Below are 12,710 nucleotides of genomic sequence, written 5' to 3'. Positions count from 1 at the left end.
GTGGGGGAGTGGGACTAGCTCCTACAGAGGGCTGCTGCAGCCTTGACAAGCTGAATGGCTTCTTTCCGTGTTGTAATGATTCAATATGCATACACTTCCCTAAAGTATACTCCATCAGCCACCTTCTTGCCCACTTAGCTTGCTTTCACAGCTTTTTATTGTACTCCTCTCAGCTTACTTTCCCACTTATCTAATCATCAGTAAACTTTGATACATTACATTAGGTCACCTCAAATCATTGATATAGTTTGTAAATAATGAGGCCTGAGCACTGCTTGCAGCACCTCACTAGTCACATTCCAAAAGTGATGCATTTGTTTGTTTTCTGTCCATTAACCAATCCTCATTCCACGCTAATGTATTCATTCTAATCCTGAGCCTTAATCTTGTGTAATTGCCTCTTGTGTGGTACCTTATCGGATGCCTTCTGAACATCCAAACATACTACATTCACTAGTTCTCCCTTACGCAACCTGCAAGTACACCTTCAAAAACAGACTGTCAAACAAAATTTCCCATTTGTAGAACCTTACTGACTCTCCCTAATCATATTCTTCTTAGCTGTTCTATTCATGTTAAACGGTTATAGCAAGATGCCAAGTTAAATCAATTACATTTCAGGGCTAAACATGCCATATGGTTGTGGTTGTTGCAGGCCAATCATCTCAGTTCCAGGACTTCACTGAAGGAGTTCCTCAGGATAGTGTCCTCGGCCCAACCATCTTCAGCTGCTTCATCAATGACCTTCCATCATAAGGTCAGAAGTGGGGATGTTCACTGATGATTGCACAACATTCAGCAACATTCGCGACTCCTCAAATACTGAAGCAGTCCATGCCCAAAAAATGCAGCAAGTCCTGAACAATATCCAGGCTTGGGCTGACAAGTGGCAAGTAACATTTGTGCCACCTAAGTGCCAGACAATGATCATCTCCAACAAGAGAAAATCTCACCACCACCCCTTGACATTCAATGGCATTACCATCGTTGAATCCCCCACTATCAACATCCTGGGGATTATCATTGACCAGGAACTGAACTGAACCAGCCACACAAATACTGTGACCATAACAGCAGGTCAGAGGCTAGGAATTGTGCGATGAGTAACTCACCTCCTGATTCCCCAAAGCCTGTCCACCATCTACAAGGCACAAGTCAGGAGTGTGATGGAATACTCTCCACTTGCCTGGATGAATGCAGCTCCAACAACTCTCAAAAAGCTTGACACCATCGAGGACAAAGCAGCCCGCTTGATTGGCACCCCATCCACAAACATTCACTCCCTCCACCACCGATGCACAGTGGCAGTGTGTACCATCTACAAGATGCACTGTAGGAACTTACCAACGCTCTTTAGACAGCACCTTCCAAATCCATGATGGCTACCACCTAGAAGGACAAGGGCAGCAAATGCATGGAACACCACCATCTACAAGTTCCCCTCCAAGCTATACACCATCCTGACTTGGAAATATATCGCTGTTCCTTCATTGTCACTGGGTCAAAATCCTGCAACTTCTTCCCTAACAGCACTGTGGGTGTACCGACACCACATGGACTGCAGCGGTTCAACAAGGCAGCTCACCACCACCTTCTCAAGGGCAATTAAGGATGGGCAATAAATGCTGGCCAAGCCAGAGACACCCACATCCTATGAGTAATCAAAAAAAATTGCATAAATTTACACAAGCACAATGCCATTTACAGGCAAGAGGTTATATTCACTTTTTAGTTCTGAAGTTCCATCTCACCAAGCCTAGTATCACAACAATAATGGACTTGAAAATTTTGGTACCTCAGTGGGATTTTGCTGGTTACTGCAAAACAAACCGCACAATCACCTCATTAAATGAATCAAAATATAAAACATATTTTCTATTTTCACATCAGAAATGGAATTCTTTGAGAGATTTTTGTAATTAGTGGACAACAAATAGGGCCTTAACAGTGCATCTACCACAGCCATTTGGCAAGCACCCAAAGTGTATTTTTAATGGATTTGCTTCCCTTGAGAATATCACAGTACTAATTAAAACAGCAGCTGGATAATATTTCTCCTCACCGCCTACTTCATCCCCCACCTGTGCACAACTCAGGAGGTAATACGTGATTGCCCAATCTCAAAACAAAGTGTTTAGTAAATAATTTGCTGTACTACAGTATAGTTTTAAATTTTGTCTACCTTAAAACTAATAAAGATTTTGTGGTGTTATAATGAACATTAATGGCAAAAGTGAAAGATTGCTTGACTAGCTTTCTGTTGGGATGCTACACCTCCAGATGGCACCTTTTTATTATGAATTACTGTCTTGTCTTTGGAAGTGTTTTTTATGTATAATAGTGAAAGTTGCCATAGTCCCAGAGGACCATAGACTGCTATCTCATTAAAGAAGGATGACTGGTGGTGAGTTTAACCTGAGGGTCACCGCACCTCAGGCGAGGGGCAAGGTTGAGGGATGACTTCAGCTGGTACGGGAATTGAACCCATGCTTTTGGCATCACTCTGCATCACAAACCAGCCATCCAGCCAACTGAGCTAGTCGACCTCCTACTTTGTTGCTAGACATTATTTTAGATTTAAAGAAGGCAGCTAACTAAATGCATCTCACCTTTTTACTCACGTCACATGGTGCTGTCCTACTGTGAGTATTTACCTCACAATAGCTGCAGGAGAGAAAACCCAAACAGCAAAACATGGTAAACAAATGGCAAAATGCTGCAGATGCTGCAAGTCCAAAAAGAACAGAAAAGGCTCGAACTATCACGCAGATCCGGCAACACCCGTGGAGAAACAGAAGGCAGTCAGTCAGTTGCCGTCAATTTTAAGACCTTTTCTCCGAGCTGAAGAGTTTGGACCTGACCACTGACAGACTTGACTTCTGAGTCTCCATTGATTCTGCCTGACTTGCTGAATGTTTTCCAGCTTTTCCTGATTTCAGCAGAACATTGACTGAACCTATAAATACTTGCAACAGAATGTAATATAGTTTGTGTAGATAAACAACTCTTATTTGGAACCATGTTTAACGGCTGCAACATAATCTGGAATCAGATCGCTTTATAGATCACTTTAAGCTTTCTTTGCATGATTATACACTTCAAACCAGCTATTATCCTATTTACAATATAGTGAATAGATTGCCAAAACGGATTTGGTTATACGAAAAGAGGCAATAAATGTCTTGGATCTTAAAATATTTTCAGTTCCACTGAAAACAATTTTTGAAAATGAGTGTTTCATGAAGGAGTATTATAGGAAACTTTTCATTCAGGTTCTTTTCTCAAAAAATGTTGTACTTGATTATTTATAAATGCTTCTAAGTATCCAGGATAAAGTTTCCATTTTGGGTACAATCAGGAAACTGCACCCAAAATGGGTTTAAAATTGCGCTGGTCAGGTTACAGTTCAATATTTCGCTAAAATTGATTTACATCGGCACAGATGTAAAATCTTCAAGACCCAGCATAATAGATTGTAATAAGCATTTGAGGAATTTAAGAATGATAATTGGTGCAGTTTTAATACAGTTGAAAATAAATTTATCAAAAATATGCATGAGTGTTCAGTCCTCAGGTAACCCAATTTTAAATCACTGAAAATTATTTTTCAAAACTATATTGAACCATTTGGTAGTTTTATTGGTGTACACAAGCCAGTTTCTTGGCAAATTAAATATTATTCATATGAAAAACTTATAAAATGTGTCTACTAGTGCCAGCACATCTAAGAAAATGAGTGCAATTTGAAGTGCCTTCCTGAACCAATGCCATTGGCAAAATCTCAATTTCGACCTGGGTACAGGCTCTGTTTTGTGGCCAGGGCCTGATCCGGATGAATTAAATCTTTAAATCAGTGCAAAAGATCACATAACTCACTGTTAATTAAAGAATCCCATGTTTCACACTGGTTCCGCCAATTCAGCCCAATTGCACTGAAACTTCAAGTCTAATATTAACCCCCTCTCCCCACTGTTTAAAGCCTCATGATCATGTGAAGCAACTCTGAAGAATTTTTTGAAGATATTGGAAAGGATTCAGTGCAGTCCCACAGTTTCAGATAAGGTATATAAACTGCAAAAGCTTCCATTTCCATTTAAAATATACCATGATGCCTTGCAAAACTCCACTCGATATTTCAGTCTGAAAAAAGTGTGCTATAGCAGTTTACCTTCCTTTCAGAAACCCAATTTGCTGCAAATTTGTGATTAAAGCTAAAGGTCAAAAAATTATGTACTTTTCACCAATTAAAAAATCAATAATTGATGTATTAAGCCACATGAAACTAGTACAATGCTGTATAACTTCACAGCTATATTGTTAATGTCCCTAAAATGATGGTTTGGGTGTGGAAGAGGAAGAAACATTTATACAAGTGGTCTGCAGCATATGGTATTATGCTGACCAATATTAAGAAGTCTCATGTGTTGTATATAATAGGTGGTATGCAAGTTGTATTAAGTGTATAACCTGAATGTGAAAGGAAACACTTTAAGTACCACATAACACTAAATTAATAATGGGAGCCATATTTAAGAAGTAATTTTAAGTTATGGCTAGCTGATCTTCCATGGATTTACTTAGACAACATTTGAAAATGTGTTTCCCTCTTCCTGAAACTGACTCTTTCTCCAACCATGTATTTCTGTCTTTACCCTCACCTCTCACTTTCTTTCACTCTCTTTCTGTCTCTCACAAGCTATCAAATCTCCACATCTTATTCGTATCTCCCCATTTGTCTGTCTGACTCTCGGGTCCTGATATTTACCAGGGTGCGGGAGGGAGCAGGGGAGGATGAGGAAATTTAGAACTAAGGGTTTTCCTCTAATCCATCTGAATTTAACAGCAGGATTGGATAAACATTTTTGGAATCCATTTTCCATTTGCTACCACCCAGCTTGAAGAGTAAAGCACTTTAGGATGTTCTGAGGTTGTGAAATGCAAGTCTTTCATATGATCTGCAAAAACTGCACATTTTCCTCCTCAAGCCATGCATTAATTCCTGGTCAAAAGCAAGGCAAGGTTGTCAATTCCCAAACCTCTTCCAATGCTGCTCTATGACTAAATAACACAAGAGTGACCTAGACCAAATCATGTATTAGCACCTTATATGCATGGGATTCTTATAACCACTGCATTTTAGTTTTGACTATATATATTTTTATTCGTTCATGGGACGTGGGCACCACCCCCTGGTCAAGTATTCCTTGCCCATCCCTAATTGCCCTTGTTCAGAGGGCATTTAAGAGTCAACCACATTGCTGTGGGTCTGGAGTCCAATGTGAGCCAGACCAGGTAAGGACAGCAGATTTCCTTCCCTAATGGACATTTTAGATACTTGTGCAAAATGACAAGCAGCAATTTAAAAATCAAAACAAGCATCGATGACTGTCAACTGGTCTAACGTGCAACTGTAACAGGTGATTTGTTTACCATTTAAGTACGACAGTTTCATGCATGGCAATGTATATAGGTAATCTCATCAATTCTGCATTCTTACATATGATGTATATCATTTATGCTTTAAGCATGTCACAAAATCAAAAACAATTTTCAATGAATTTCCAGTGTCAGAATTAGGATTTCTCACTGTTCTGCAAATAAGTGAAACAGGTGAAGGCTGAACATTAATTTGATTTAAAATACCTGAAGGGGCCAGAAATAGTTAGGAACACAGCAACAATTGTATACATATCTGCAATATGACACCTTTTAGCAAACCTATTTTTGAAACATTGTGACACAGATATAAATAGTATCAAAAAAGTTGTCACCATAGTTCCAATGCACTGCTTACGAGCAACACAAATACATAGAAATCTCAACACTGTAAAAGATCATTTGAGCCACTGTGCCAGTGTTGTGTTAGCTACACAGCAAAAGTATTCTACTCCAATCCCGTTCCCCTGCACCTTTTCTTCAACATCATGAAGAAGAAAATGAACATTGGTTTTCCAACCCCATAAATTTGTTTTGGAGAATAACCCAAATTGAAAGGTTCTATGCTACTTCTAATTCTCTACTGAATCAGAAAGTGTTTATATTCAACTTATGACCTTTATGAGCATATATAAAATTAAAAGTAATTAATCAATAACACAATTCTGCTGTTGAGATGATATTCACACAGCACCTTGCTATCTCTCCTGCAGTTCAGGAAACCACTGGGAAGTAGTGAGTTGCAGTACCTTCATTCAGCAAGTGATATCCATTAGCAATAAAACACCATAACCTTCTGAACCACAAAGCAGAGACTATAGGAGTATGGAAATCTAGTCAAAAGAGTTTCCCCAAGTTATTTTAGCATGGCATGCCAAGAATACCAGGCAATTTTAGAACACATCCTCACCTGTTGCTGCAAGAGTTCCCATTATTTTCAATGTCATTTGCTTTTTATGCATATTCTCTGCCTTTTTTTGTTTACAAAAATAAACAGTCACACTCCTGCAACTGCCAAACTTTATGTCACTAGCCTCCTCCAATATTGTGCATATTCTTTTCATAAGGATTGATGCAGAATGAGCCACAGTTCATTTCCAACTGAAGTGTAACTATAAAGAAACTTATATTGCAAAATTAACCTGTGTTTCACTCAAAATCCTGAGAACTACTGCATGATTAAATATTCTGAACACCATTTAAATGAAAGTATTGTAGAAAATACTCCAATTTATCACAAAATGTTTGGGATGCAGTCCATCCAAGAAAGAGCATACAAAAGATGGGCAGGCTGAAAATCTTCCTTCTCAGCTCTGGCATTCAGCCACTGCCTATCCCCCACCCCCAACAAATGGAAGGTTACACAGTTGCACAGGTAGTGTCAATGCCACTTGACGGTGCTAGGGTGATGCATGAAAGCCTAACAATTCCCTTCCTTAACTGCTATATTTAATTTCATAGTTGAGATGGAGAATTGTCAATACATAATGTGGAAGAGGGGAGAAAAGGAAAGGGATGACAGTCCCCGAAATAGGAGAATTACAGCCGAATAGCCATGGTGTACTAAAACAGATTGTAGAACCCTAGAATTAATGTTGTTCCTAGTAAAACCGTCACATTTCTCTATAGTAAAACTCACCAGGGTTCAAACTGCAAAATCAAACCAGCTTGACAGTTTAACTTTGTAAAAACCAATAGCAACTGAGCATCATCAATAGGGGGTTAATGTCAGGCCACACCCTCCCCCACCTCTACAATCAAGCAGTGGTGAGAACAAATCAGTGAGATGGAGCAACAGGGTGCAGATGTCCATCCAGGGCCTCAGAGCCAGTAACTGTTTCAGGCTCCGAAGCTATAGTCAGTTCACTCTATTAATAGTACTCATAATTCTTTGAAACTGCTAGAGTTGGTTTATTATATGCCATTTAAGATGTATTTTATGCTCTTAACTGCCTAGAGTTGGGACAAACAACTGACATTCAAATCTCTTTAGTGCTTAGTGAAGAGAAACTGAAGTAAACTGGGTGAATCCTTCAAATGGAGAAAACTCTTTTCATCTTTTGTGTGATTTGACTGAGATGAGAAATTGGTTATGTTGATGCACACATACTAAGATTATGGTATGATATGTTGACATACCAAGTCCAGCCTACTACGGACTGACAAACTTTCAATGTTTTGGCCAGGCATCGATCAGAACTGAAGACTTGGTGTTCCGCAACAACCCTGCTTTGAAAATAAGTGACGAGTTGCACGTTCTACAAGTTCTAATGGCAGGATATTGTAGATCAATGAAATAGCCTCTCACCTTGACCCTAAACAACATAAAATGCTGACATGCAAAATTGGAGGTCAGGATGCGATAATGAGCCATGACAACGATCCGACAGACGAAAGGCATAACAGTGGCCGCATTTGCTCAGATGGTCATTCTCAGGTTAAAAAAAATGAATGGGGCATATATTTTTAGGGCTGCCATGAGTTGGCTGATCCAAGCAAACAAGAATCAATGAAGCTGTCATTTCTCAAGCTGCTGCAAATTTTTTAAAACCCGCAGTTCTCGGCTCCGCCCCCTTCGCACTGGGCTTTCCTTATAGGAATCGAATTGAGCTCGAGATCCAGGTGCCAATTGGCCAACAGAGTTGTCAGTCACAATTACATCACAATCCGAACACCAAGTTGACACTGAGGGGTTTCCAGGCCGTCGCCTTTGGTCTTAAAAAACCGCTAGGGAGTCACATGAAGAGGGTGCAGGCCCTCGGCCAAATACCTCAGCTCACTCACATCAAAGACGCATAATATGAAACAGCTAAGTAAATGCTGTTTTTACTTATCAAATGAAACATTTGTGAAAAGGGACTGTCATTTCACAGAATCGCCTAAAGCGGAATGGTGCAAGAGAATTGATATTTATCTTGAGGTCTCACACCTACCGCTGTAACGCTGCTCATCATGCACAGCCTACGATTTGGAGAGCTTTAAAAATCTATGTCACTTAGCTTTGGTGCATCACACGAAGTAAAATCTAGACGCAGAAACATAGCAACCTGTCCGAAGAAAATCCAGCTGATGTGATTTCCTGCAGAAGTTCTCCGCAGCAGTTAACGCGTTTTATGACGTTTTAAAAACAGACTTACCGAGTGATTGACTCCCCACATAAGGACGCTGAGCAATGGGTCACTAGCTCGGAACAGCTTTACTTTCTGAGCCACAAAATGTTTCTTCTTGGTTTTCGTTTTGCTGGCGAATGTTGTACTGTTCGCTGCCATCTTTCTCCCTGTCTCGCGTTTTCCTTTTACTTCAATTCACTGCGTTTTAATCACCAAATTATTTTTCCCTCGCAATTTTTGAAATGGAAATGTTTATAATAAAAATTTATTCCGTCTTCTTCCTCCCGTCATTGAAAACAAGAAGTTAAAACGGTTATGATCAGGATTTGTTTTGGGGTTGGTGGTGGTAGTAGTAGCAGACTGGTTACTATATATTCTCCAATGCTCTGCCGCTTCCGGACCTTGATGAGTGTGTATGCGATCTGTAAGGAGGCGAGGCTCAAGCTACAATCCGCACACACGCATTGCACACTGCAACGCAGCCTGGAGACCAGGGGACCAGGCGGGGAAACAATAGCGTGTGATTGACAGCGCCAGGAACCAAAGGGAATGGGACTCCCACTTCGCAACGTCCTAAACAGGGCGGTACCTGGAGACACGCGACCAATAACAAGGTTGCACGAGACGATTGGATCCCGCGTGCATCTAAGAGAATAAAAGCCATCAAGTTGGGTTGTGGTGTGAGTGGGCGTAATGTGGTATTTTAGAAACATTTGAAAAATGTCTGAAACTTTATACCTTTCTGTTATTTGCATCAAGTAATTAGGTAGTCGAGAAGGGCTCAGACGTGTACAAATTGCACGTCTTTGCAGTCCTGCTGGGGGGTTTGGGGTTGGTATTACAAAAATAATCGTGTAGAGAAACTTGTATTCTGAAAGATATGCTGGCATTATGAAAAACATAATGGTGGGAACGATATAGTGTTAATATTCTACAGTAATTACATTAGCGATGTCTTTAATGTTTTATATGGAATAACGCCACTGCCCGGTTAGTGGTATGAATTACGTTTCTCCTCCACTAGGAAGTAGGATAACTACTGGGATTGATCATAGTAAAAGTACAGTAGTTCCAAGTTTCAGCCTTAACGCTGTGTTTTGAATTAATATATTGTAGACAGATTCAGGTAACTTCTGTCGCCCTAGATCGATGGGTTTGGTAAGTGTTCAACATTTCGCCAATATTGCAGCAGTGCAACAACTAGCATTAATGTAATATCTCTACAGTAGTAAAAATGCCCCAGGGGCGTTATGAAGCAAAGCATAACGGTTCTGAAACATCGGGAAGAACTATAATATTGCCATATTAACCTCCAAAATAAATTTTACATACACGTGACAATTCTGTAAATCCCCCTTTTCTGACACTTCTTTTCCCTGTTTTCTCTGTCCCTTTTTATATTAGCGTTTGTTTAGTTTTTATTATATGTAATTTTACCTATTTTAAACTTTTTTTGACTTTTACAATATTAAACACTTCTGGCTTCCAGATATCAATTTTAGACGTGAGAGCAACTTTGGAAAATTTGTCAATTAACGGGTTAAAGTGTGACCAAAAAGGTCAGAATTTTGACAAAAGGTAAATAATTCAAGATTGACAATGTTGTGTGTAAATGTTTAGTAAATTACTTTTCCAGCAGAAGAATGAAAAATGTAATTGGCTGCACCAAAAAGAACTCTGACCACAAAAGGAAATGCCTGCAGGAAATTAAATGTTAAAATTATACAAAAAATACAAATGCACTTATCAATTCTTAGCTATTTCACACCAATTTCCAAAAGCTGAGAAGGTTTAATGTGCCTCACACAGTTACTTGATTCTTGGGTGCTAGACTGATTTCTTGCTAATCCTTTAGCTTCCTAAGACAGTCTATAGTAGAGGTATAGAAGCATTACACTAAACTACAACAAACTAGCATGTTAGCATAGTTTGGATCATATGGAGCAAGGAGTTATTTAAAGGTTCAGTTCCTATTTGGGTGATGGTAGAAACTTAAATGGATTCATAGCAGAACAGAAACAATGAATCACATCTTTGATTGGAATCCTGGGGCTATCTGACATTCACATCTGTCAGCCACACTTGAGATCCTTTTTGCTAGTTTCCAAACATGCCTGTTGGTGGAGTTCTTTTCTGTAAGAGTGCTCCATTTTGCGGTGAATGTGTTGTTTGATGAGATAAGTAACGAGTGAATTAAAAAGAGAAATCAAAGACATGTGATATTGTTCAAAATCAAATGCTAATATCTGTGCAATATAGAATTTTGGGATTGTATTGTAGCTAAAAGATGTTTACATTTGCTCAGTGGTAGAACATTTGCTTCTGAGTAATGAGGTTGCAGGTTTAAGTTTCAATCCAGAGATTTGAGCACATAATCCAGCCTGACATGCAAATGCTGTGAGTGCTGTTCTGTTGTCATTGTGGACTTTCAAAACCAAGGTCCCATTTTCCCCCTCAGGTGGATGTAAAAACCTGATGCCTCTACTCAGACAGCAGGACAGTTCTGACTAATATTTACCTCTCACTGAAACAGACCTGGTCAGTGTGTAACTCCTGTTTGTAGGGCCTTGCTGTGTGTAGATTGGCTGCTGTGTTTTCCTAAAGTACAATAGAGATGTCACTTCAAAACTACTTAATTGTCAGTAGAGAGCTTTGGGATGTCCTGAGGTCATGAAAAGAGCTATAGAAATGGAAATTACTTCCTTATTAAATGTGTATTGAAAATATTTAAATTTACCCCACAATCTGTGCCATATTCCCAGTAGGAATACGCATCAGTGCCTTCACTATACATTGGAGCTGGAGAATTTCAATCAGGGTGTCTCCGCAGGATATTCAAAGACAGACAAACAAACTCCAGCGTCCTCAGCAAAGCTAATTTCTTCAGTGTCCTAACTATGATCCTGAAAAATCAGCTCTGCTGGTCTGGACACTGCATTTGCATGCCAAATAATTGGCTTCTGAAGTAGATCCTCTTTTCACAACTTGAGGATGGTACCCAATCTCAAGGAGGGCAAAGAAAACATTTTAAGGACACTGAACGCCTCATTGAAAAGGGGACAAGTTGACATCGATGTACAGGAGAAATTTACTGCTAACCACGCCATGTGGCAGTGCCTCATTCAACAAGCTGCAACACTGTTGGAAACTGACCACATAAACTCTGCTGCGGAGAAGCAACAAAAAAAAGGAGAGAGAGCAGATCTCTGGCTTGAAAACGCCCCACTCTCAGGGTAATTCTTGTTCTTTCTGCCCAAAGACCTGTGGCTCCAGGATTAATCTGCTGAGGCACCTGAGGACACACAATTTGTGAAGCCTGGCAGAAATCATCCTCATTTTGAGGGATTGATGGCAATGACAATGATATTGGAGCTGAATCCATTTGAAGGTGTTCATTCCCTCCAGGAAGCACCCTGGGGCATTTTTATATATGCTAATATTGCTAAAAAAATGTAATTTGTTGTCGTTGTCCCCGTCATTATCATATGCTCCAGAACATGTCCATCAAGCTAAAGGACTACAGGGCAGTTCCAAAGAAGTCATTTTAGACGAAATGTTAACTCTGTTTCTCTCTCCACTGGTGCTGCCAGACCTGCTGAGTTTTTGCAGTACTTTTTGTTTTTATTACAGAACTACTGGTGTCCCTAAAACATGGTTGCATCTGCACTAATTCTGAAAACAACATTTAGCAGGTCAGAGCAATTGAAAACACACTTTTCTTCCCCTTTGTCTTGAAAGGTATACTTCATACTAGTATAAAGGTGCACTAGTGCAAATAGTCTTCACCCAATTACATAGATTACAAAAACAGGTCATTTAAACTAATGTAGCCTTGATATGACCATTGGGATAGACAGTGAATGGTGGAGGGAGTAGGCAGTGCAGGGCAAGAGCAGGGGTGAGGTTGCAGAAAATCACAATCAAACCTTCTTTACCGTTCAGCCATTTCTTTCCAGAAAGGGTCATTAGATAGCAATTAGGAGCAGGAATCCTGGCTAAAATATATTTCCTTTAGTTGTGCAGAATAATTATAAATACCACAGACCAGGAATCAAAGCTGTGATCTTCCTTGTCTGTAAAGCTAGGTGTATTTGAGATTAAAGAGCCCAAGAATATCTTAATTTGTAATCACGAAGCTTAGAACTAGTAAATTCTGAGTCCTAG

General features: G+C 39.7%; 1 protein-coding gene across 1 annotated transcript in view; it reads right to left on the bottom strand.

The window, feature by feature from the left end:
* LOC144678509 (phosphatidylinositol 5-phosphate 4-kinase type-2 alpha) overlaps positions 1-9,026 on the bottom strand; it is a 237,280-nt gene extending 228,254 nt beyond the window's left edge. The window contains exon 1 of the mRNA XM_078538269.1: positions 8,574-9,026. Coding sequence (XP_078394395.1) covers positions 8,574-8,705 — 132 coding nt within the window. The 5' untranslated portion in view covers positions 8,706-9,026. The remainder of the gene's footprint in view (positions 1-8,573) is intronic.
* Between the last annotated feature and the right edge of the window lie 3,684 nt (positions 9,027-12,710).

This window comes from Cetorhinus maximus, chromosome 3 (genome assembly GCF_964194155.1).
Source record: "Cetorhinus maximus chromosome 3, sCetMax3.hap1.1, whole genome shotgun sequence".
Classification (NCBI taxonomy): Eukaryota; Metazoa; Chordata; class Chondrichthyes; order Lamniformes; family Cetorhinidae; genus Cetorhinus; species Cetorhinus maximus.
Note: the sequence above shows the minus strand (reverse complement) of the source record. Positions and strands in the feature narration are given on the sequence as shown.